At 45.9% G+C, this 21,931-nt stretch overlaps 1 protein-coding gene across 2 annotated transcripts in view; it reads left to right on the plus strand.

The window, feature by feature from the left end:
* The window catches only part of SOBP (sine oculis binding protein homolog), a 116,478-nt gene extending 95,021 nt beyond the window's left edge, over positions 1-21,457 (plus strand). For both annotated transcript variants that reach the window (XM_072855608.1, XM_072855607.1), the window contains 2 exons: positions 3,543-5,497; positions 20,217-21,457. In XM_072855608.1, the coding sequence (XP_072711709.1) occupies positions 3,543-5,495 (1,953 nt within the window). In that variant the 3' untranslated portion in view covers positions 5,496-5,497; positions 20,217-21,457. The remainder of the gene's footprint in view (positions 1-3,542; positions 5,498-20,216) is intronic.
* Positions 21,458-21,931: the final 474 nt, after the last annotated feature.

The following is a 21,931-nucleotide window of genomic DNA, read 5'->3' on the forward strand; positions in this document are numbered from 1 at the left end:
GTACTGAAATACATGAATGTAGTAGATAGACATTTCTCACTGATGTTAACTTCGACACTTTGAGATGTTGCATAAAATCAATGAGATAATTATTAGATATTTGGTCTATCCAGGATGTTCAGAGGAACAGAATCGCTGCCTTTAATTTCTGTGGCTGTGATTAATTTTATCTAGTGATAAAATATACAGAACGGTCTGTGATCAATATGTGAGTGAGGCAGGCAGACTTCAGAGTTACTTGTACCTCAGTGAATTATTGAAAACAGGAGAAATCAGTAGAGAATTTCTAAGCAGGATTTCTAAATATTTTACCAAGGAAGAGAAAATGTTTGTTTAGCTAGGAGTGACATAGAAGCCCACTTGAGATAAACAAATCAATACAGCAATAAAACGCTAAAGTATTTCAGTGAATTTTTCACCTGATAACTAATAAAATTAAATTATTAGAAAAGATGCCACAAGATTTTTTAGCACTGTATTTTTCTTTCAGTCTGTTTAATTAAAGTCACTGAGGGGGCCCTTCCTAGAAAGATAAGGAGGCTGCGTTTACTCTCGTGTTTCTCAGGTGCTTCTTTGGCAGCAGGCTCACAAGTTGCTTCGCTTCCTTTGCCCCAAAGGAAGGGCAAGTCTTAGCTGCACCATCCCAGGACTAAATCGGGGAAGCACCTGCATCTGGAGTCCTGCCCCATCCTGTACAGCAGCCGCCTCCAGGACCGGTCTCCTCTTCATCTTTCCCCTGCAAGCAGGCACTGTTTTGGTGGGTGATGCCCGGGGTGGGCTTCATCCTTCCCCTAGCCTTCCTTGGGAGCCAGCTGGGAGCTTCTGGTACCTCTTTGTGCAGCTCTTGGGGTACATGTGAAGACCCCCTGCCTCTTTGCACAGCCCTTGGGGCAAGAGCATACCCTGCAAGTGGTGGAAGGAGCACAGTGGTTTACATCCCGATTCCATACATGCAAAAAGATAGTGTTTTGTGGCTACAGCAGTGAGCTCTCAATCAAAAATGACTTTAAGGTAAATTCAGCAGCTTTATTGAGTTAAATAGTGCCTTATTAACTCGTGGTGTACACTCGCAAATGCCCCTTTTGTCTGCTTGGAAAACAGTGGCAAGTCAGAAGATTTCAGGAGGTCAGTTATAAGGGGTTTCCATCAGCTCATCCTGTGTTAACTTGCCAGGTGGGTGGCAAAACCCATACCCATGACAAATACCCGGGATGGCTCAGTGCCTACTGCTGCGTGTTTGCACTATTTGCGTCGAGGGATTGCCCAGCTCCGGTGCTGCCTGCAATGGCCGCTGAGCCTTCCTGCAGGGAGCAGAGGGAGAGCCGATGCCTGGTAAAACCCGGGGGCCCTTGGAAGTGGGGGTGCCCCCGCTTTGCCTTCCTCCATGCACTCCTGCTTCCAGTCTGCCCTACGCCTTGGGGGGATGCATGTGCCATGGCAGCGGAGGCATTTATCTCGACTCTTCTGTGCGTTTGACGGCCTTTTTGTCCATGTTTTTTAGGGCGCTACATCGTCAGTGTGTGTCCGATGCAGGGCTGGCCCTGTTTGTAATGCACCAGGAAATTTTCTTCCTTGCATGGGGCATCGTGCTGGAAATACGCCCGTCCTAATGCCGGACGTGTTGAGCAGCACCAGCACCCCCTCTGCTTTATCTCACGTGGCACTGAGTCCGTGTGCCCAGGCTAAAAATCTGGGCCCTGCATTCCCAAACTTCAGGAGTGACTTAACAGTTGCTACTTCTCAAGTCATTATTTAGTTTGATTTAAATGTTGGGATAAAAACTTCGTGGTAGAGAGAGGGAGTGTGTGTGTGTGTGTGAGTGTGTGAATGGAGTGGGGAGGCAGGAGAGGGAATCAAATAGCAACCTGACCGGATAACCCAAAGGTTGGGGAGTTAAAGTAAACAGGCTAATAGCCATAGCACATAGGGGATGTGGGGGTGTATATGTGTGTGTGTGTATATATATATATTAAAGATACATTACTGAAAACTCAAAAATGTCACCACTGTTTATATTAAAGGAAAGCTGAGAGTTAAATGAGATGGGTAATCAGATGCCCGACATATGTTGTTTGGAATTGTTTATATGGCCAATAGTTATTAAAATTAATTATCCTTTTAATGCAGTCTTTTCACAATCTTTTTTTTTTTTTTTTTTTTTTTGTACAAAAGATATAGTCATTTCAAAACAAGCTAATATGGGCTATTTGGAAAAGGCAGAACAAACAATACCAGGATGTATTCTGACATGGTCATAGGCTCAACATGCTGATAGAAAGCACCAAAAATCTCTGTCAATGGAGTATTTTGAGAACTAATGTAAATGACAAAAATGGTTTTTTTGTGTGTGTGAAATTCTGACAAAAAAGTAAGGCACTGAAAAATCTGACATCTGTTTATCTGTTTATAGCTATGGCAAGATTACTCATATTAATTCTTGTTTAAAATGCCATATGAAGGAAAGGCATTTGTGCAAACAAGAGTCATATTTGAATTGTAGATCATGTCTTCACCATCTGTGAGAGCTGTTGGTGTTGCAAAATTAATGTGTTAATGAAATCACAATAATTTCTCTGAAGTAATGGATTCTGAAGCCTAGAATGACTATTTTTTGAACTTTGGTGTCTAGTGGTTTACAACTGGGAAAACCTTTCACAGCTTAATTACTTCTGCAGCCTTACTTTAAAAAAAATTGGCTATGCCTTCACCACACCAATAGCAACACAGAAATTGATTAAATGGAAAGCAGGGAAACAAAACAAAAATGAGTCTGCAATGCAAACTTTTTGCCATAGTATTTGAAAAGTTGCTAAATAGGCCCTTGCTTGCCAAGAAGTTTTACTCAAAGTGAGTCGTACACAAGAGTGGGCAAACAGCTCAGAATATAATTCCAGCTTGCCGAAACATCACGAATTGGGACTATTCAAACCTCACACAAATGTCCTGACTATTTCCAAGTTTCTCCTTGGAATGACGGGCAAAGGATGAATTATGCTTTTTTGCTTCATGGTGCCATTTTAAAATACCACACCCTTTCCAACTTACTATTTGATACTCTTAATAGAATACTAAATGTTACAGTGTGCTGCAGTTTAGCTGAAATGATTTGCATTCATTTTCAGCAACTTTCTGAGTCCTTTTCCAGTTATCATACTTCTTGTGTAGCATGGCATCCCAGGCAGTACAGGTGTGCTTAAATTACCGCTACGGAGTAATCACAGCCATACTCATACGGATTTTGTATACTTACATATGCGTGTTGTAACAGTTTATGCCAGCTGAGGATTCTTCTCTGTGGTATGGGTTTAAGATATATAATGTACTATATAAGGTAGAATAGAGATCATGGGAGCCAGAAAAGGGAGTAGCATTCAATTCACCAATATTTTGGAGCAAAAAAAGCAGTTTTCACAAACGTAACTATTTTTTTTCTGCTAGAAAAATAATGTATTTAGAAAGCAACTGAAAAATGACTTTTGAAATAACACTATGAAGAGAAGATTGCTTTTCTTACCTGATTTGATTTTATTACTGTGTTGTAGGTATGTGACTGGTGTAAGCACATAAGACACACAAAAGAGTATCTGGATTTTGGGGACGGGGAAAGAAGGCTTCAGTTCTGCAGTGCAAAATGTCTCAATCAGTACAAAATGGACATTTTCTACAAAGAGACACAGGCCAATCTTCCAGCTGGACTGTGCAGTACATTACATCCTCCAGTCGAAAATAAAGCAGAAGGCACTGGGGTGCAGCTGCTGACTCCAGATTCTTGGAATATACCGCTAGCAGATGCTCGGAGAAAAGCCCCATCCCCAGCGTCTGCAGCTGGCCAAATTCAAGGTCCTGGACCATCAGCGTCTACCACTGCCTCTCCGTCTGACACTGCCAACTGCTCTGTCACTAAAATCCCCACGCCAGTTCCCAAACCTATTCCCATCAGTGAGAATCCAAATATTCCACCAGTTTCTGTCCAGCCACCTGCTAGCATTGTGCCTCCAATTGGTGTCCCACCTCGCAGTCCTCCCATGGTGATGACAAACCGTGGGCCAGTTCCTCTGCCCATATTCATGGAACAGCAAATTATGCAGCAAATCCGTCCACCATTTATTCGTGGGCCGCCTCACCATGCCTCAAACCCTAACAGCCCTCTGTCAAATCCAATGATTCCTGGAATCGGTCCCCCACCAGGTGGTCCCAGAAATATGGGTCCCACCTCTAGCCCCATGCACAGGCCGATGCTTTCCCCTCATATCCATCCGCCCACAACACCTACCATGCCTGGGAATCCTCCAGGCTTGTTGCCACCTCCCCCTCCTGGAGCTCCTTTGCCCAGTCTTCCCTTTCCCCCTGTCAGCATGATGCCAAATGGTCCTATGCCTATGCCACAGATGATGAACTTTGGATTGCCATCCCTTGCCCCGCTGGTGCCACCCCCGACTCTACTAGTGCCATATCCTGTCATTGTCCCTTTGCCCGTCCCCATCCCCATTCCCATCCCCATCCCTCACATCAACGACTCCAAACCCCCCAATGGCTTCTCCAGCAACGGTGAAAGCTTCATTCCGAGTACCTCCAGCGAGACGCCTGGGGCAAAGCCAACCAATAGCTCTTCATCCCCTCGAGAGTCAAAGCAAGGATCGTCTAAATCCTCTGACTCGTCACCGAGCTGCTCAGGCCAGTCCCTAAATCAAGCTCAAGTGCTTCAGGAGCACAGTAAAAATGAAGTTGTTGACTTGACTGTCAGACCTAGTAGTCCAGTGAACAGTAAATTTGGTTTCCCCAGTGTGCTACAGGGTCCACAGGACGGTGTGATAGACCTAACAGTAGGTCACCGGTCTAGGCTGCACAATGTTATCCACAGGGCTTTACATGCCCAAGTGAAAGTTGAACGTGAACCTAACAGTGTTGTAAATTTGGCTTTTGGTAGCTCAGACAAAAGGAACTGCAGCGACTGCAGGGACAACTGCAGCCCAGTTGACTCAAAAACGTTACCGTGCAGTGACGGAGCTCACTGCTGTCCCGTCTCCTTGGCCTCCGGCACGCCGGGACTGGAAGCTGGTGCAGCGGTGTGCAATGTCATTGTGAATGGCACGAAGAGCACGGAGGGTTCCAAGAACCCGGAGCCGCCCCAGGAGCCGAAAAAGCCCCAGCCCCCGGAGGAGCTGGCGGTGAGCGAGCTGGAGTCCGTAAAGGAGAACAACTGCGCATCAAACTGCCACCTTGAGGGAGATGCTGGCAAGAAGACTGGGGAAGAGCCCCTTACAGGGGGAGACAAACAGGACCCGAACCTTAACAATCCAGCAGACGAGGACCATGCGTATGCTTTGCGGATGCTGCCCAAGACAGGTTGCGTGATCCAGCCTGTGCCAAAACCAGCAGAAAAGACTGCTATCGCGCCGTGCATTATCTCAACGCCAATACTCAGCACAGGGCCAGAGGATCTGGAGCCACCATTGAAAAGGAGGTGTCTCCGAATTCGAAATCAGAATAAGTAAAGGTTTGTGTAATCACTACTGCCTTCTGTGTGAGTAGAATGAGTATTTTCAGGTATGAGGTCAAACTCTTGTGGATGTGGCCTTTGTGAAACAAGAAACAGATCCCGATTTATCAGCACTTTCAGAATACTGTTGGTATTTATGTTTTAATACTGTTCTTTGTGTTGTATTGCATCTGTACTTGTCAGTACTCCATCCATCAGCAGCCTCATTACACTTTTGCTCACAGAACATTTCATGATGGTGCTGGCTGTGAAATTATTGTGTTGTGTATGTCAAAGTCAGTGGTTTTCTGCCTAGGATATGGTTTAGGTCTGGGCCATTAATCTGCTTACTTATTCCAGCTGAGTTACGCAGCAACTCAAGCCTTCATGATGATGATTGAAATTGCCCTACAGCATAGCACAGAGCGGGACTACCCAGCTGCTTCCTGCTAGCTCAGATCCAATTGACTTACCAAATGGTCATCTCCAACCATCTTACTTGGGTCTGCCTCCAGACTGCACCCTGGCTTTCAGCCAGGCTGTTCTCCGGGGAGTGAACCCCCTCTCCCTGAGCTTTCCTTCCTCGGGTATCAGTGCGTAGGGACTGCCTGCTCTTTGTGACCTGCCTGCTGTAGCTTATCTCAGCAAGACCTGTGCCATGGGGCTTTACTCTCTTACCTGAGGTATCTGCCTTTGGTGCAAGTGTCCCACCTTAGAAAAGCAGTTGAGGTTTCCCCCAGCCCTGCGGCTGTTATACGTGTGTGGTTCCTGGTAGGGCTGCAAAGCAAGGCAGAGATACGGGAAAGTCCACCAACAACCGTGGCTGTCCAAGGATAATGCTCCAGAGGCAGAAACCCCCCACCCTTCATTCCCTATTCCCAGCCTACTGAATCCCTCTGATAAAACAGCGCCTTTGTAAAACTGTTAGTTTAATATATGTCTGTTGCTTCAAACCTGTGAGCAAGAAACAAATGTAATTGCATTTGTTTAGATTCGCAAGCGTGGAGAGCTTCTTTCAAGAAAAGGGAAAATGGTGGGTGTTGCAAGAAATCTGTTCAGCAGTAAAATACTGACGGTTTGCCGGATGTGGCTTGATGACATGCCAGATTTCATTACAATCCGTGGAATATTCTGTAGCCTCCAGTAAATCCCTGTCCCTGGTAGCACAAATAGTGACTGCAGCGGTGCAATACGAATATTGCCTTGAAGGGCTTGGCACCTACAACCACAGATAGCAGCAGGCTGTGGAATCTGGGCCATTGAAACATCTCCCTGCTCCATCAGCGCAGGCTAATTGCACCATCAAAGATACCGCAGTATAGTCAGGACTCCCTTTTTATTTGTTAACGCTGCGTTCCCTGTGCTGGCTGCAGTGCCAGAAACGTTATTTCCCTTGATCACAAACAATATTTATTTACTTTCTTTGGTGGAACAGAACCATTATTCTTTGCTCTCGGCATGTGCTGACACATTTCAAAGATACATTTGTAAGGACAGAGGACAACTATAACTTGCTTGGACTACTAACCAACATATACAATAACTCAGAGGTCAAATGAATATTTAAAATCTTTACACACTACTAGGCCCTGCTAGTGGGGATCCCCCTACCCACCTCTGAGGTATGGATGGACTATATGTCCCTCTCAGCAGCGAGATCTTTATTGCAAACCCCGGTATGCCACCTTTGGAGCTTGGAAGATCGTCTCTTCATAAATGTACACATGCTTTTACCTAAGGGTCATGATTTGATCTAGTGAGAAGGCCACTATTTGACTGTATCCCTTTTATTTAATTCTAGGAGAGCCGTGATTAACCCATCCTTTCCCGCCTTGCTCAAGCTCCCCATAGCTGTGGTTTGTTTCCAGCCAGTGCTAAGAGACTTGCACATTTGTGTGCTGACACTGTAGTCAAAGACAGGCTGGTCCTTAGCATCTATTTATGCTTGCCCAGACCATCCAGGCTGCAGTAATGCCACCTTTCAAAGGTCCCAATCCCAGGAAGGGTTTAGCATCATCCAGACTCAAAGCCTTAAAACTCAGAGAGAGTTCTGGCTTCACCGAGTTGTGTATTTTTGCCTGATTGTACATGACATCACTTCACGGATAGTATTTGACAGAGAAAGTGGGCAAACTGAACAAGCTGCATTGAAAAGACAAGACGGATGCTTCATCACTCAGTCATTGTCCTCAGCTCTTTGTATTCTCTTAATGTCAATAACTGCCACTGTGGTTGTCCTCAGGAATAACCATTTCTCCATTCACCGAGGAAAGTTTTCAGGTTGCCAGGCAAGATTAATCTGACCCAATATAGACATCGGGAATGAAGACACAGCTGAGCTAATTGTCCAAACTCTCTTTAAAATCAACGTAGAGAAGCAGGCACTTCAAAGAGACAGCTGAGCTTATCCTGAAGTCGACAACTAAGACAGCTCAGACGAACTGTGCCCTAGGAGTGCCTGTTTCTCCCTGCTGTGAAGGAAACTTAGGGTGACTGGCACAGACTTAGATGTCCCCATAGACACTGAAAGTTAAAAAGCCCAGCCTAGGTGTCTGCCGTGCCTCTGGGCTTTGTGCAATAGCACAGCATGGCATGGTGATGGTTGTTAGTCAGTCTGTGTTCATCCCCTCCTTTCTCCACAAAGAGAAAAGAAGTAGCCTCTCTGCACAAGAGATGTGAGACCAGGATCCTTGTGTGCTTCAAGGGAAAGAGGATACCCAAAATACTCTGCAGAAATAAACAGCGTGATAACCATCTCATTCCAGTGGGTACCTCAGTGAAATGCGGGTGGGTTTTGAGCCTCCCAAGGCACGCACAAGTGATTTGTGCAGCTCTGATGATTGATTTGAGGTGAGGACTCTTTGGTTTCATGCAGAGCCCTCCTTTCACTAGTGCTGGTAATAGCCAGTCCAGGAAAGCAGGGGGGCTGCTTAGATTTCTGGCCTCCCAGCAGTCTGTCTGTGAAGGCTGCACAGGGCTCAGAGCCTGCCCGTGTCTGTACAGAGGGGACGAGCAGGGGGAGCAGAGCATCAGTGGGTGCAGCCCCTAACACCACAGCCCTGACCTCCGCCGTTCCCATGAGCTCCTCCTGCCCAGGCCTGGGGAGGGACGGAGGTGAAACCCGGCTCCTTCGGCACTCTGGTTCTGGGGAGGATCCCTCATGAGGGACTCCCAACCTCATAGAAATTCTACTAAAATACAAAGAGGGTAGGAGCTGCACTAATAATTGTGTTGACTTGGGCCCTTGGAGGTTTGCATTGATTGCACTGGCCACGCTAACCCGGGAGAAGAAGAAAGTCCAGAAAATTGTCTTTTTCTGTCTTGCTCCCCACCTACCCTAATTGGAAAATCTGAACATACTGCCCTAATGTGCAACTTTTCCTGGATTTTATTTCCCATCAAATTGTATGAAAAGAAGGAAATTAGCCAAATATTTTTACGCTAGAGTTCTGGACAGACAGATTGAATTTGTGTAATAGCAACATGGACTTTCTAAAAAGGAATCGATGAAAGCATGACCTTTTTGGGCAAGTCGCCAAACTCTGGATTATTTAATGTACCGATTACTTGATTATTGGAAGTGCTAATCAGCAACATAATCCTTGATGTTAAAAGTTTAGTCTCTCCATCAGGATGTGGACTGTCAAGCTGTTCTGGCTTGATGCAATTCAAAGAACCAGCAAAAGATGTCTCGGTGCCAAATTCCTACTATGATAAAGGAATGAAGCTAGGAACAATATTCTGTTGAGTGTTATTTTTTCAAGTTAGAGCAACGTGAGTTTCTAAAATTAGCAGCGTTAGTGTTGCCTGCCTACATGCTGTATGTCCAGGTGGGATCAGTTTTAACCCTCCAGTTTTGGTGTCAAGGTTTCCTAAAGCAAATAAATGGAAACACTAAGGTCTGCTTGGATTTAACATGACAGTTATGGTAAACTAAATTAGAAAATTAAGTGGCACACACTAAACTCACAGCTAGCTTCTGTGTGTGTGTGTTGACTAATCCTATGTTGGGGGCAGAAGGGAGTTTTTCTGCTTGTGTCAGCAGAATTTCTCCCAGAAGTAATGGAAAGAGTAGGAGTATGGCCACCTACAGAGCCAACCCGTATGTCCTGGGGTCAGCATCTGCTGAGTTATAGGCCCAAACCTCCAGCTGTCTAGTCCATACATTGTCGTCGTAAAAATATACAACATGCAGAACGCTCCAGTTCAGAGCAGAAGTAATATATATCCCACTGTGAGCTCCCCTGCCTGTAATGGTCCAGCACAAGATTTCCTGCTCTGGTCAGGATTCCTGAGGCAAGGGGCATAGCTATTAACCTCCCTTTCTGCCTTAAGAGTTTTTATCGCTCCCCTGTCACTGTAGCATCTATCTACCAGCATCTTACCCTGCCCTCCTCGCTCTGATCAGGATAGAATTTGACCTTAAAGGTATACTTGAAAACAGATTTTATATATTTAAACACGTTTTTATGCTAAACTTAGCATAGTCCTGTGTCTTCGTTGACACAGTACTATGGGCCAGAACCTTAGCTAATTTTAACTGGATATAGTTCCACTGGTGCTAAACTGATTTAAATCGGCAGAGTAATTGGACTCGTACACTTAACACCTACTCTTCTGCTCTTCTGGTTCAGAAGTTTTCCTTCACCTGGCTTCTTATGAGCCTACAGAAATTTTCCATTCATCCGAAGGGGGAGAGGAGAGACTGTTAACACCACAAAGCCTTAAACACATTTGCTTGGAACTGAACCTTTGCCCTTGAGAGCTGCCCGGCTCTAGCAGTGTGATCTTACGTTTCAAAATTGCCTGTGTAGCTTCTCAGATATATTAAATCCGAAAAGGGATTTCCCAGGGAAAAAAAAAAAAAAAAAAAAAAAAAAAGGTTCTCAAAATGGTGAAGTATAAAATGACATACTTCCAGAGTGGATTTCAGCTCCCACATCTTGCTGCCGGGGTGTGGGAGCGCTGACTTCCGTCTCACTAGCAGTAAATAGCAGGCTCATGGTACGCTGCCGTAGATCACTGCACACTCTCTGAATCAAAGGAACAAGTGCTGATTTCTGATGGGTTCCTCCTGCTTTTCTATAAAAGCTCCTAGGGCATATGTTTCGAATACGAAATCTGATTCTTGAACCCAGTTTAGAAAGTAAGTACACCTGGTCTGATCTGCAAAGGTAGTGAGCATCTAGGGCTGCTGGGAAACAAAACACGGGGCCAGAACTTCAGCCAGCAAAAAATGCCGTAGCTCGATTGACAGACCCACAGAAATTTGCACGCCTGCGGCTCCTGGAGGCTGTAGCCTCCCTGGCAGCTCCCAGGACCTGGGACCACTGACTTCAGAGATCATTTCGGTGCTTACTTGCCTGTATTAGTTTTAATTGTCTTGTGAAATGAAAATTATTTGAACTGAAATAAGCATCTTATCCATGCCATTCCTTAAGCTGGTACAACCAACATTCATACCGAAACAATGAGTTACTCCTAATTCTTTGCCAGGCTTTAAAGACTGACCAGGCACTTTCATACATACAAGGCCTAATGCTCCTTTATTTAAGTTGGTGCAAAGCAGATTTGGCTGCATTCAAAAGTGTTAAGTGTAAAATGGGCATAGGGGGAGACTCTAGCTCTCCGTCAGTCTGTTCTTGTGCTGTCGAGTGGCGCAGGGAAAGTTTATGGGGGAAAAAAGCACAACTCATTATTAAATACAAAGTCCCTGACAACAAAGACCACAGTAAAACAGACAGGCACCCTTGTAAAAACATCATCTGAGACAACGGTTGCCTTTACATTCAGAGGCCGAGATCCTGGACAGTATGTGTCTGATTGCCGCTGAAATCCGATAAGGAGCTGAGCACCTAATAGCCTTTGTGAAGCTTGACCCTGAAACAACCATGGCCAACTTCAGTGCCGAGCGGTGAGCTCCAGACAACTGTGAGGAGCTTCTAACCTATTTCTCAGTATTACGAGCAATACCTGAAAGTTGGTCAGAAAGGAGCAAAACACTTTTGAGGACTGTGGTTGTGAAAAAGTTGGATATAATCAAGCGGTGAGCAATAGATGTTAAAATAAAATTAAATTCTTGTTAAAAAAACAGTGGGAGATTCAAGCAAAGCAGAAGCAAAGCGAGAAATCAGGAGGAAATCAGACTCTGACGAGCAAGCTTTTCTGAAGCACTTTTTGTTTCCAGATTACCTGCTGAGTCTCTCCCTGTCTATTTTTAGGTCCCATAGAGCAAAGCAGGCAAGTTAAGCACATTCCTGGGTGCCTCCATCAGTCGAGGCCTCACAGTCGAGGCCTCACGGCCGAGGCCTACTAATCATTACCTTATTGACACTATTTTGATAATGAGCTGCATTTCACTCCCGGGACCAGAGGTTGTGTTTGGAAGCATGTGTGATCATCTCGTGAGAGCTGTGAATTGAAGTAACGTCTGACATTTTGCAGAACCCTCAACTATTCAACATTTGCTTCTACTGTGAAAATTACAGCTAATTAAATATCTGGGCTTGATCCTGTGCAGAACTGTGCGCACTCAGCTCGGTGCCTCTAATGCAGGTTGAAGGCCCTCGGCACGTTACAGACCGAGGTCCTGCCTCTGACTCATTTGCATGGCTTTACTTCCCCAGACACAGTTTTGGTATTTGAAAAGAATGGTATTCCTGTACAACATGTGTCTCAATTTGTAACGATATCCTCCCTGCAGCTGGCTTGCTTTTCCAAGTGTTTCTGAAACATTGCTGTCTTAAATTCGAGCCAACCTACAATAACAAATTATCTAGAGGCAAAGAGGCTGAACTGCGTTTGTCGAGAGGACGCTCCCAGTCTCTGCTGCACTCCATCTTCCAGTCCCGGTTTCGGACTTTCAGGCTGTGTAATGTAATCATCTTCTATGGAAGCACACATTTCAAAAAAAAAAGGGGGGTTTTAGGGATTGGATCGTGCAGAGTGAAATAACTATCGAGTTCCGACCTCTCTGGAAAGATCTGCATCCCATCATCGGCCGATTGATATTGAAACCTATAGTTAGAGCAATTTTCAGCTATTTATTTGGAGCCCACGTGGTTAAATGTAAAACTTGGTGTTGCCTGCTTATGCTCCAAATATTTATAAGCTTTCACGAGCCACTTGTGCTGCCACTTCTAAGTTGCTTATCCAAAAGGAGGGGAAAAACCCTTTTCTACAGGAATCCTCCAACTGAGAGATGCTTGAACACTAGCATAAAAGAAAAGATACATGATGAGGTCACCGAAAATTTCAATTCTGCCCCTACCTTTCAAAGTACAATTAAAATGCTAGTTCTGTTTTATTTTAAGCAGTTTACTGATTATTGCTGAACTGGTTATCTTGGTGGTAAAAATATTGTTCCTGTTTTCTTGGGGTGGGTAGGGGAGGTGGGAAATAGAGAAAATCTAAAACAACGGTTGGGTCCAATGCAGTCGCTCAGTGGCCGGCAGCGCTGGGGATAAGGGAGATGCCTTAAGGTGCCTGGCACTGCACCGAGGTCTATGCCAGGTCTCACCCACTTGTTCCTTATGTGTTCTGGGTGGGTTTTTCCTCTTCCATTCCCCATGGTATAATCTACCTGACATTTTGGCCACCTGAGCATGCCCCCTTGGCTTTGGATGAGTCTGCATCTGCTCTTGCTTAGGCTGAAGTGAACCAGGATGGGGGCTGTGAAAACCAGGGAGAAACCCCATGGGCACGGTGGCAGGCATGCAGCCCTGGATGGTTACGGATGGAGGGGTTGTTCATGGGAAAATGTTGATTGTTTCCTGATACAGGATGCTGAAACTTTTGACTAAAAAGATTCAATGCCGCTTCTGCAAAAAAATTCTTATTATTGTTATTGTTGTTTTTATTATTGTTATTGTTACCATTATTGTTATTATTTTGTGGCCCGCAATAGTATTTCAGATGAAAAAGCCAGGCCGAGGCATAACCCAGGTGAGGAGGAGGACTCTCACAGGGAGGTACGGGCTGTTGCTTGGCGAGAACTCATCCTCACCATTCCATCTCCTCCACACCACTACTCACAGTTAATCTGCCTTTTTCTGGCTATTTATCTGGTTTTACTGGAGAGATCAGCTTGGATAAGAAAATTGAGAAGCGCCTCAGAATAGCCAAAAGCCTAGTGGTTTGGGCCCACCGGAGGCTGCTGAAATTCAAGTTGAAGTTTCTATTCTGATTCAGACAAAATCGGAGGCTTAAAGAAGGTTTATGACATCACGGTGGTTGCCTGTTTTCAGGAAAGGAGAGTAGAAACTGTCTGGATTTGGTTTTCCTTCTGTTTTAGCTTTTATTTTTTGGTTTTTTGTTTCTTATTTTTTTGCAAAAAGATCCTTGCAAAGTTTCATCTTTATCCCAGCACAGAATGGGAGAATTAGTTGAAAATTTGGCTGTTCTTTTTAAAAGGAAAATCATATCTTCTGCCACACCTGCACATGAAGCGTCAGTGGGGCAAAGCAAACTATATACCGGTCTGCCAAATACACTGGTGCTGCGCTAACTGGAGGGCAATGGGCTGCCTCGCTGTTGTGGAGATATACCCGGTTACCCCAGTGCAGAGCAGAATCTGGCCCAGGCAGGCTCCGTGATGTGCCATAGGGATCACGGCCAGAGACAGTGGGTGCTACAGCCGAGATTACAAGTCCAGAGCCGTGGTGGCATTGTCCTCTTTGCGTGACTTGCATACATACCTCGAAATGCCCCAAAATGTCCCTGTCAGTGAAAGCCTGGAGAAAGATGGTGCCATGGGGCTGGGCAGGAGGGCCTGGTTGACATTGGGTTTGTCTTTAGTTCAGATTGAAAGTGAAGGTGAGTTTCATGAACTTGCTGAGCAATGGTTCTGTAAAAGGTTAAACCATGAGAAACTTCTCTGAAATGGTGAAAAATTATATGAAAATAATATTTAGAGAGGTTCTGGGGAGATTGCTACTTTGAAAAGTAGAAAGTGGTATAGGTGGGGAAGGAAGGATGACAACGGCAGAGAAACCTGACAGCAGCACTGATGCTGCAATCTGGGGAACTGAGCACAAATGTTCATCTTAGCCTACCAAGACTGGTCTCCTCCGCCTCCCTCCACGGCCGGTGGGTAGAGGGGCTCTTCCCAGATGTGTTCCAGAGCACCTAATGCAGTGCCTGCTCTGGAGCACCCTTGGGTGTGGGAAGGAGAACAAGGACACTGGTCCCCCTGGGTTAAAGTTTGTGAGCCCCTGCCTCTCCTCTCCCATTACCACAAGGAGAGGAAAGGAGAAAGCAGTGCGATTCGGTGAGGAGCTGCTTTCACAAAAAGCTTGACAGTGATGGGAACATGAGGAAATGGAAATTTAAAATGCTGTGGCATGGGTTCCTGGTGGCAGCTGTTTTGCCCAGGAGGATCCAAACCTGAAGGGGAGAGGAGGTGCCGCGTCCCCTGGCTCTGTGCAGAGCAAGTTGCACAGTGAGGCTGCATTGCTGCTTTGTGGTACGGGGGAGGATTTACAGCAGCCCAGGCCATTCTCCCCAAGTATGTGTCTGCTCTCTGCTGAATTTAGGGAATCCTGTTTCCACTGGCTGTGAAGAAGAGCTGCATGCTTACCCAGGCCAAGACTGTACTCCTATTTTGGGGGGAGCACTGTCTTTATGGAAGTGTATAATGGATGGAAGAAACTACTTTTCCCTTTGCCTTATGCTGTATCCCTACCGTGGATACCTACAAAGCAGTCGAGAGCAGACTCTGCTGCTAGATAGCTGGGTTTTGAACAATTGTCACCAAATTTGAATGGGGTAGAGGGCTTCATTTCTGTCTCGTTTCTCTTCAGTGAACTGGCTGCCTGGTAAATACAGGAGTGCAGAAGCCACATCTTCTTGGTGACTCTCGGGGTCTCTTCCACAATGATGATTCCTTTGCTCCCTCTTTTTAAGCGGTGATTTATTTTCCCTTGGGCCATGCAGGAGCACGAAGGAGAGCCTGGAACTGTATCTCCTCTGTTTCCTTGCTACATAACAAAGGCATGGTGACATACATCCCTGTTCCTCACTTCACTAGCTAGTTTCAGGGTTCAATTTAACATACATTGAATGAGGTTAGTGAGAGACAGCACTAAATGTACCAGCAAGGGGCCAAATGTAGATGTAAACTGGTGACATTTCCCCAAAGGCTTTTCTAGGAATAGATGCAGGGAAGCAGGAGTCAGCACACAACAGACCTTCTGCCTTCCAGTTCATGTTTCTTCCTCAAGGTCCTTCCCTGACTACAAGGCAGCTGGATACAATTGCAAGCACGGCCTCTGGTGCATCCCTGCAACAGTTCAGTCACAGAGCTGGGGGTGACGACGCTGTCCCTACCACTTCTTCTGCCTAGGCATAAAAGGAGGGCACGTCCCAAGCCTCTTCCCCAGTGCATTCCTTGAAGTCACAATGACTGCTCAGATTACAGCTCATTTTTCAGTAGGCGGGAGAGCCCGAGTTGTGTATCTGACCCAAAGTTGAGAAGGATCCATAGCTTACAAGAGAGAGCAGAAGGAAAACACCACCTTCAAAATCAAGGGATGGTGCTTAAGGACGCTGCTTGTTATCCTGTTCGTGCTAAAGGCCTCCCCTGACTCTTGCAATGTGGCATCCCTTCAGTTAGCTCATGGAAGGATAAATCATCAAGTATTCAAAGGGGAAGGTTTTAATGAAGAAGCTTGAGCTGCTTTAAGAGTTGCTAAAAAAAAAAATAAAATAAATTACAGAACTATTACAAGTAACAGATGATTCTAGAGTGTTTCCAGGGCTGAGCTTGCTCCCATGCTGACTTTAGCTGCACTCTTGTGGTTTATCTTCAGAGCAGTTTCCCTGAGAAAATAATTGCAGTGCCTTTCCTCTAGGGCCATGCATGTCCCAGATGAACTAGGCCTCTTTTAGCACATCAGCATTCATTGTCCGGGTGAATTAAGTGCTGCGCTAAATGATGGAAACTCTGCCATGCCAGCCCACATCAACGGTTGCCTCAGCCCTCCCCACGCAGTCTCTAATTTTTTTCTGAACAATAAGATGTGAATCTGGAGACAGAAATGTTCAATGGAGCGCAGAATGAGGGAGAAGCAACCATGGAAAAAACCGTGTGTGTCTGCGTGCATGTGTGTGTCCAAAGCCGTGTCAATGACATGGCCCCTCTGAGGAGGTAGGACATAGCCGGGGAGAGCACTGGGTAGAAGCAGCTATTTCTGGCGGCTGTCACTGCCAGCAGGAGCGTGCTGCCAGCGTGGCAACACTCAGCTCGTGGGACAGTGCTGGGAGTGGGCACGCAGGGATCGGTGCTCGGATATGGGGGAGCAGGAGAAGGAAATGTCCCCGCAGCTGAGCTACCCAGCTCCTCGCCATGGAGGCACGGAGGGGGAGTGGAGCGAGAAGCACTTCTAGCAGTTGGCTCTACCAAGCAGGACCAAGCTTCCCACCACACCAGTCCCAGGGGCTGCACAGGACGAAGGGCTGTAGGTCTGCAGCAGCACCTGGAAAGAGCTGGCTAGCCGCAGAAAGGGAGGAGGGAAGCTTGCTAGAGAGGCTTTGCCCTAGTTGCCAAACTGTCCTGCCCAAGCTCTAACTCTGTGTTCTTTTGAGCAAGGATTTAAATCCTCACGTGTCAGGGCATAAACCAAAGAGGAAGCTCTGCATTGGTGCAGCCTGTTTCATAGCTGCCCATTGCTCAGGTTACAACTAACAGCCACAGAGGGCATCAGTGCGGCTCTCACCTACTGTTCAGAGGAGCACTGCGTCGCTGTCTGAGCCCGCATAGGTGGACCTCCAAGTCATCTGAGCTGGGTCATCATCCAGTTGAGTTGTTCTCCTTTTGCCCCTCTGTATTGACAGTGGGGCAGAAATGAGCCTTCCTACTTGTTCTCTTTCTGTCATCTTCTCCATGATGCCTCCTGATGTTGGAACTACAGCCTGCCTCTGACTTCTAGGTGGTCTTCCATCCCAGGATCAGCCCAGACCTGCTTAGCTTTGGAAAGCAGGCAAAACCCAGTGTGCGCACCTCAGTGCAACTCACACAAGCTCACCTCCATGGCTTTATGCTTACGAAAATTCTTCTTTTGTGGTTGATGCAATTTTTCTATCTGATCAGCAATATTTGATGTGTGTTGAGGGCGAGTTCAGCTGGGGTGAAGAGCGTATGTCGCTCCCCTAAAAAGTAATTTTTTTGGGGGGGGAGATAAAAATAGCTGACTTTATTGTGCTGGTCACACATGCTGGTGTTGGCACGAGGTGTATAACATCTAACTGTGAAGTGGTGATGACTAGTATGTTCCCATTTCTTCATGGAACTTTGCATGCTATGCCTGATACGGATTTTTACTCTATCACTCGATCACTACAAAGATGCATTCATCAAACACAACGACTGCCATATGAGCCAATGAACAGGGAAGGTCCTTCTCTCCAGTCTGCACAGTTTGTTACACTGAGTCTATCTGCAGTAGGGGGAAATAGACGGGACTTACAAAGCTAGCTGACTGCTCCGGGCAGAAAGCACTGAGAGCTAGGGAACTTCTTTATGCCCTCCTTCCCAAATCACTTACCAGTCTGTGCTATGCCATGCCGTTTGAGACTGATTAATGAGGGATGGAAATTCGTTTCTGTTGATGTACGGAAAGAGAGGAGCAGGCAAAATACCTGAAGTGCAGAGTGAAGTTTCATACAGATGTTACAGATTTTATTTTCTCTGCTTCCCCTTTTAGTTAATCTCAGAGCAAGATTTCAAACCAAAAAGTGACAGAAAGCAGTCATGTACTTTATGGGGAGTACTTAGCAGGTGGATACATCCCAGTTCTCGGTCTAGTTCTTGTCCACAGCTCTCTGTACACACAAAGCTGCTCAACCTGCTGGGCACATTGCCTGAAAGCCCAAATGTTACTCCTTAACCTAGACATAGTGGTCTCTGTGCTCTGCGAGTTTATGCTGGTCAGCATATTCAATGATGTGCCTTCCAGTCTCTGCTTTGAGAAGGGTGGAGGTTTGGCAGGGGGATACGAGCACTGTGACGAGAGGGATCACAGAGGAGCCAGTGTGAAGGGGAGATTGTGGAGCAGACTGAGAAGGAAAATGTGACCCAGCACCAAAATTAAGGCCAATAAGTACTTTAGAGTTTCAGTCCAAATCTTTAGGGGACAGCAGATCCCATCCAAGGAGACAGAGTCCGAAGCACACTGTGTAGAGAGAGGGACAGTCCCTGCTAGGCAGTCTACATGGTCAACTGACAGGGAAAGCAGGAGCACATGTGGCCATGGTGCATCACCCAGTAGCCCCTAGATAAACTAAGGCATCAGGAGCTTATAACCACTGGGGTGTTGTTAGTTGCATTAGATTGATGAGAAGATGATTTGCATTTTCAAAATCGTGATACCAAAGATTTTCGTGACCTTGGCCTTCACCACTGGCAAAGCTCACCTTATTTTAGGGGACCTATCATGCAGCTTTCTGAAGGCCTCAAATCAATAAAGCTGTGTTTGCTCCAGTATTGTTCACCAGTCAAAGCACTGGTGAGCTTCAGAAGGGGTTGTCTGAATAAGTCCTGTGGGATGCATTCCTCTTGTGTCCTAAAAAAATGAGAAAAGAAGGAAAACAAAAGCAGTCAGTACATCTGGGCAGATAACAGGAGAAAAATGGATCTGGAAATGAGGACCAAGACAGAAAAAGGGAACAACTGGAAAGTTAAATTCTTTGCCTAATTCTGTGATCAGTTCTAGCAGGATCTGGAGCATTTTGTTCTCATCTCATATATGGTCCATGGAAATGTATGCATTCAACACTGAAAAGATCAGATCTTGGTAGCAGTTTACCTCAGTGAGAGTAATGCCTAGTTCTACTTGGGATCCTAAAATGCCTTTATTTTAATTCTGGTTTTTGTGCTAGGCAGTGTCAGTCACCATGCTCTGCTGGTTGTGACCCCCGGCGCTGTAGCTGCTATGGTGGTGGTACAAGACCAAGAGAGGACCGAGGAGGTTGTGGGGAACTCGAGCCCGACCTCCCTCATTGCAGCTCAGTTTTGCTGTGTTGAGCATACATCTGTCCTTTGCATGACTATGGATTTGGGGAAGAGCCAAGAGGGGCATCTTCAGTTTGCATGCATAACACGGATAGTACCTACAGACTTAGCTCTGTTAGTGGGAGATGTGTATTTACGTGAGAGTGGAGCTGTCTCCGGGTACCGACCCAGTTTCTCTGTGAGACCGATGAGCCCTGCGGAGCTGCACAGCAGCCCGTGCAGCGAGGTGTCTGTAAGGGAGCCCTGACATGAGCGGTGTTCCCCATCCTGTCCCCATCCCAGGTGCTGGGGGTCCTGGTCCAAATGCTTCTGCTTCTCTGACTCCACTTTCCCGCCTGTGCTGTGCAGAGAGTGGTACATCCCAGCTCCGTAAAGCACACTGAGATCAAGGGGTGAAGGGTACTGTATAATTGCAAAGTATCATTATTCACCCATGCTCTTGTAGGATGAAAGGCGCTCTATGAAACCCAGAGAATAAACTATTATTATATCAGTTTCCAGCTTTTTATCACAGGAATTCCTCCATCTTCCTTTCCAGCGACCTCGGAGGCTGCGTGCACCGACAGCCCTTGCGGCATGAGCGGCAGCCGAGGCTGAAGCGGTCGGCTTGTGTCTCTGCCCGGCTGCTCGCCCCGCGTGAGGCTGCATGCAAGCTGAGGCGGTGGCCAGCCCGCCTGCAGTGAGTCTCCTGCCGCTCGCCCTGACCACCTCTGTTTGTCTGCTTTGCAGGAACGCTTGCCGACAGGGTACCTTGCATGGAGAAAGGGAGCAGAGCAAACCACGTCACTCCACCGAATGACACCAGCTGGTCCGCTCACCACCCCCTCTGGCTGAAAGTCCAGCAAAGAAAGCAGCTTCCTGTCACGAAGCCCCTCCGAGGAAGCCTCGGTCCCACGGGTGCCTTTGACCCAGAAGACAGCACGTCATGGACCCACACAGTGTGCTCAGCATTCCTGCGACCACCCCTCTTCTCCTCCAAGGAACGCTTTTTCCTCTTGGTTTCTTGCTGGGGGGGATTTTTCACCCTGGTTTCAAAAACCACACGGACCAACATAGGTACTTTTCCCTCTCTGACTTCAAAGTTCAGATATTTGAGACTGGACAATGATACGGATTTTTTTTTTTTTTAAATTTTTTTTTTTCCTTCGAAAAACTGCTGTGGTTTTGCTGCTACACTAAGAATCGTGATTTGCATTGTATGGTTTTGGACCTATTCAAGTTTTGATGGGGGAAAGGGGTAATACTGGAGTAGCAACGCTTCAGAGTCATCTCTGTCCTACCCATGATGCACTTTTAAATGAAGAGTTAGAATATTTTATTGGCTAATATACTTTCCTTGTTATTTTTACAAAGGCCACCTTTATCCTTTCTAATGCCATATTTTCAGTGTTACACTTTTATGGCTTTTAATTTTTGATTTGACAGATGTAAGAAGCAGCATGAATAGTTTATACTGTGGTTTTTCAGAGACTGAATGCCAAGAGAACTCAGTAAATGTTTATTCTTCTCAGCTTTCTCTTTAAATTCCCCTAAATAGCGCCCCATTTGGGAACAGAGCAAGAGTGTTGAACTAAAGACCAAAATTCCCTCAAGGTGTAAAATAATCTGAGGGGAGTATTTGCTGGGCGTCACGAAAGACTTGGATGAAATTTCAACCCTGATGGTTTTCAGTGATCCAGGAAGGCAGTGAGACAATCTCTCCATGTGCATAGCCCTTTCATGATAATTAGAATGGTATGGACAAACCAATGAAAACAAGGGTAAAGTGAGAAAGATCCCCCATGATTCTGTTTCACTGTTTGCTTTCTCCTGTCATGGTTAAGAGAAATGTGCAATTCGATCCTCAATCAGTGGGTGGAGGATAACAGGGTAGAATTTACTTGTGTGCACTTGTACAGTTGTAGCCAAGAGTCCAAAAGTACACTAGAGCATGTTATACTGGCACTGAATTGGTAAGAGAGTCGTGGAGTATCCCATTCTGACAAATAAAAAAAAAAAAAAAAGAAAAGGAAAAAAAAAAAAAACAAAAAACCCACAAAAACCCCACAAAAAAATCAAAAACAAACAAAAAAAACCTTAAAAAAAATTTCAGATCACCTTGTGATTCAGTGTAACTGTTTACTAACTCGAATAAAGCAATTGTTCACTCTCGAGTGTTCAGAGTACACCTTTTCTATAAGGCTGCTGCGGGGAAGTGAGGAGCAGTTTGCAGGAGCAGTGTCTCTGATGGTGGCAGCGGTGTTGGGAGCAAGGTAGCAGAGTCAGTTGAACCAGAGCCTTGTAGTGATGGTGCACTATGAGCACTATGTATATACTGTATTTCTATATTTTCCTTTGTACAGATTCACTTAAGTCAAGCTACTGTTTTACAGGTGCTCCTTATTTATTAGAGCTGTGAAAGCTTGGAAAACACACCGGGCGAGTAAGCTCGCTTTTTAAAAAAA

The sequence above is a fragment of the Ciconia boyciana genome, chromosome 3 (assembly GCF_034638445.1).
Source record: "Ciconia boyciana chromosome 3, ASM3463844v1, whole genome shotgun sequence".
NCBI classification, from domain to species: domain Eukaryota; kingdom Metazoa; phylum Chordata; class Aves; order Ciconiiformes; family Ciconiidae; genus Ciconia; species Ciconia boyciana.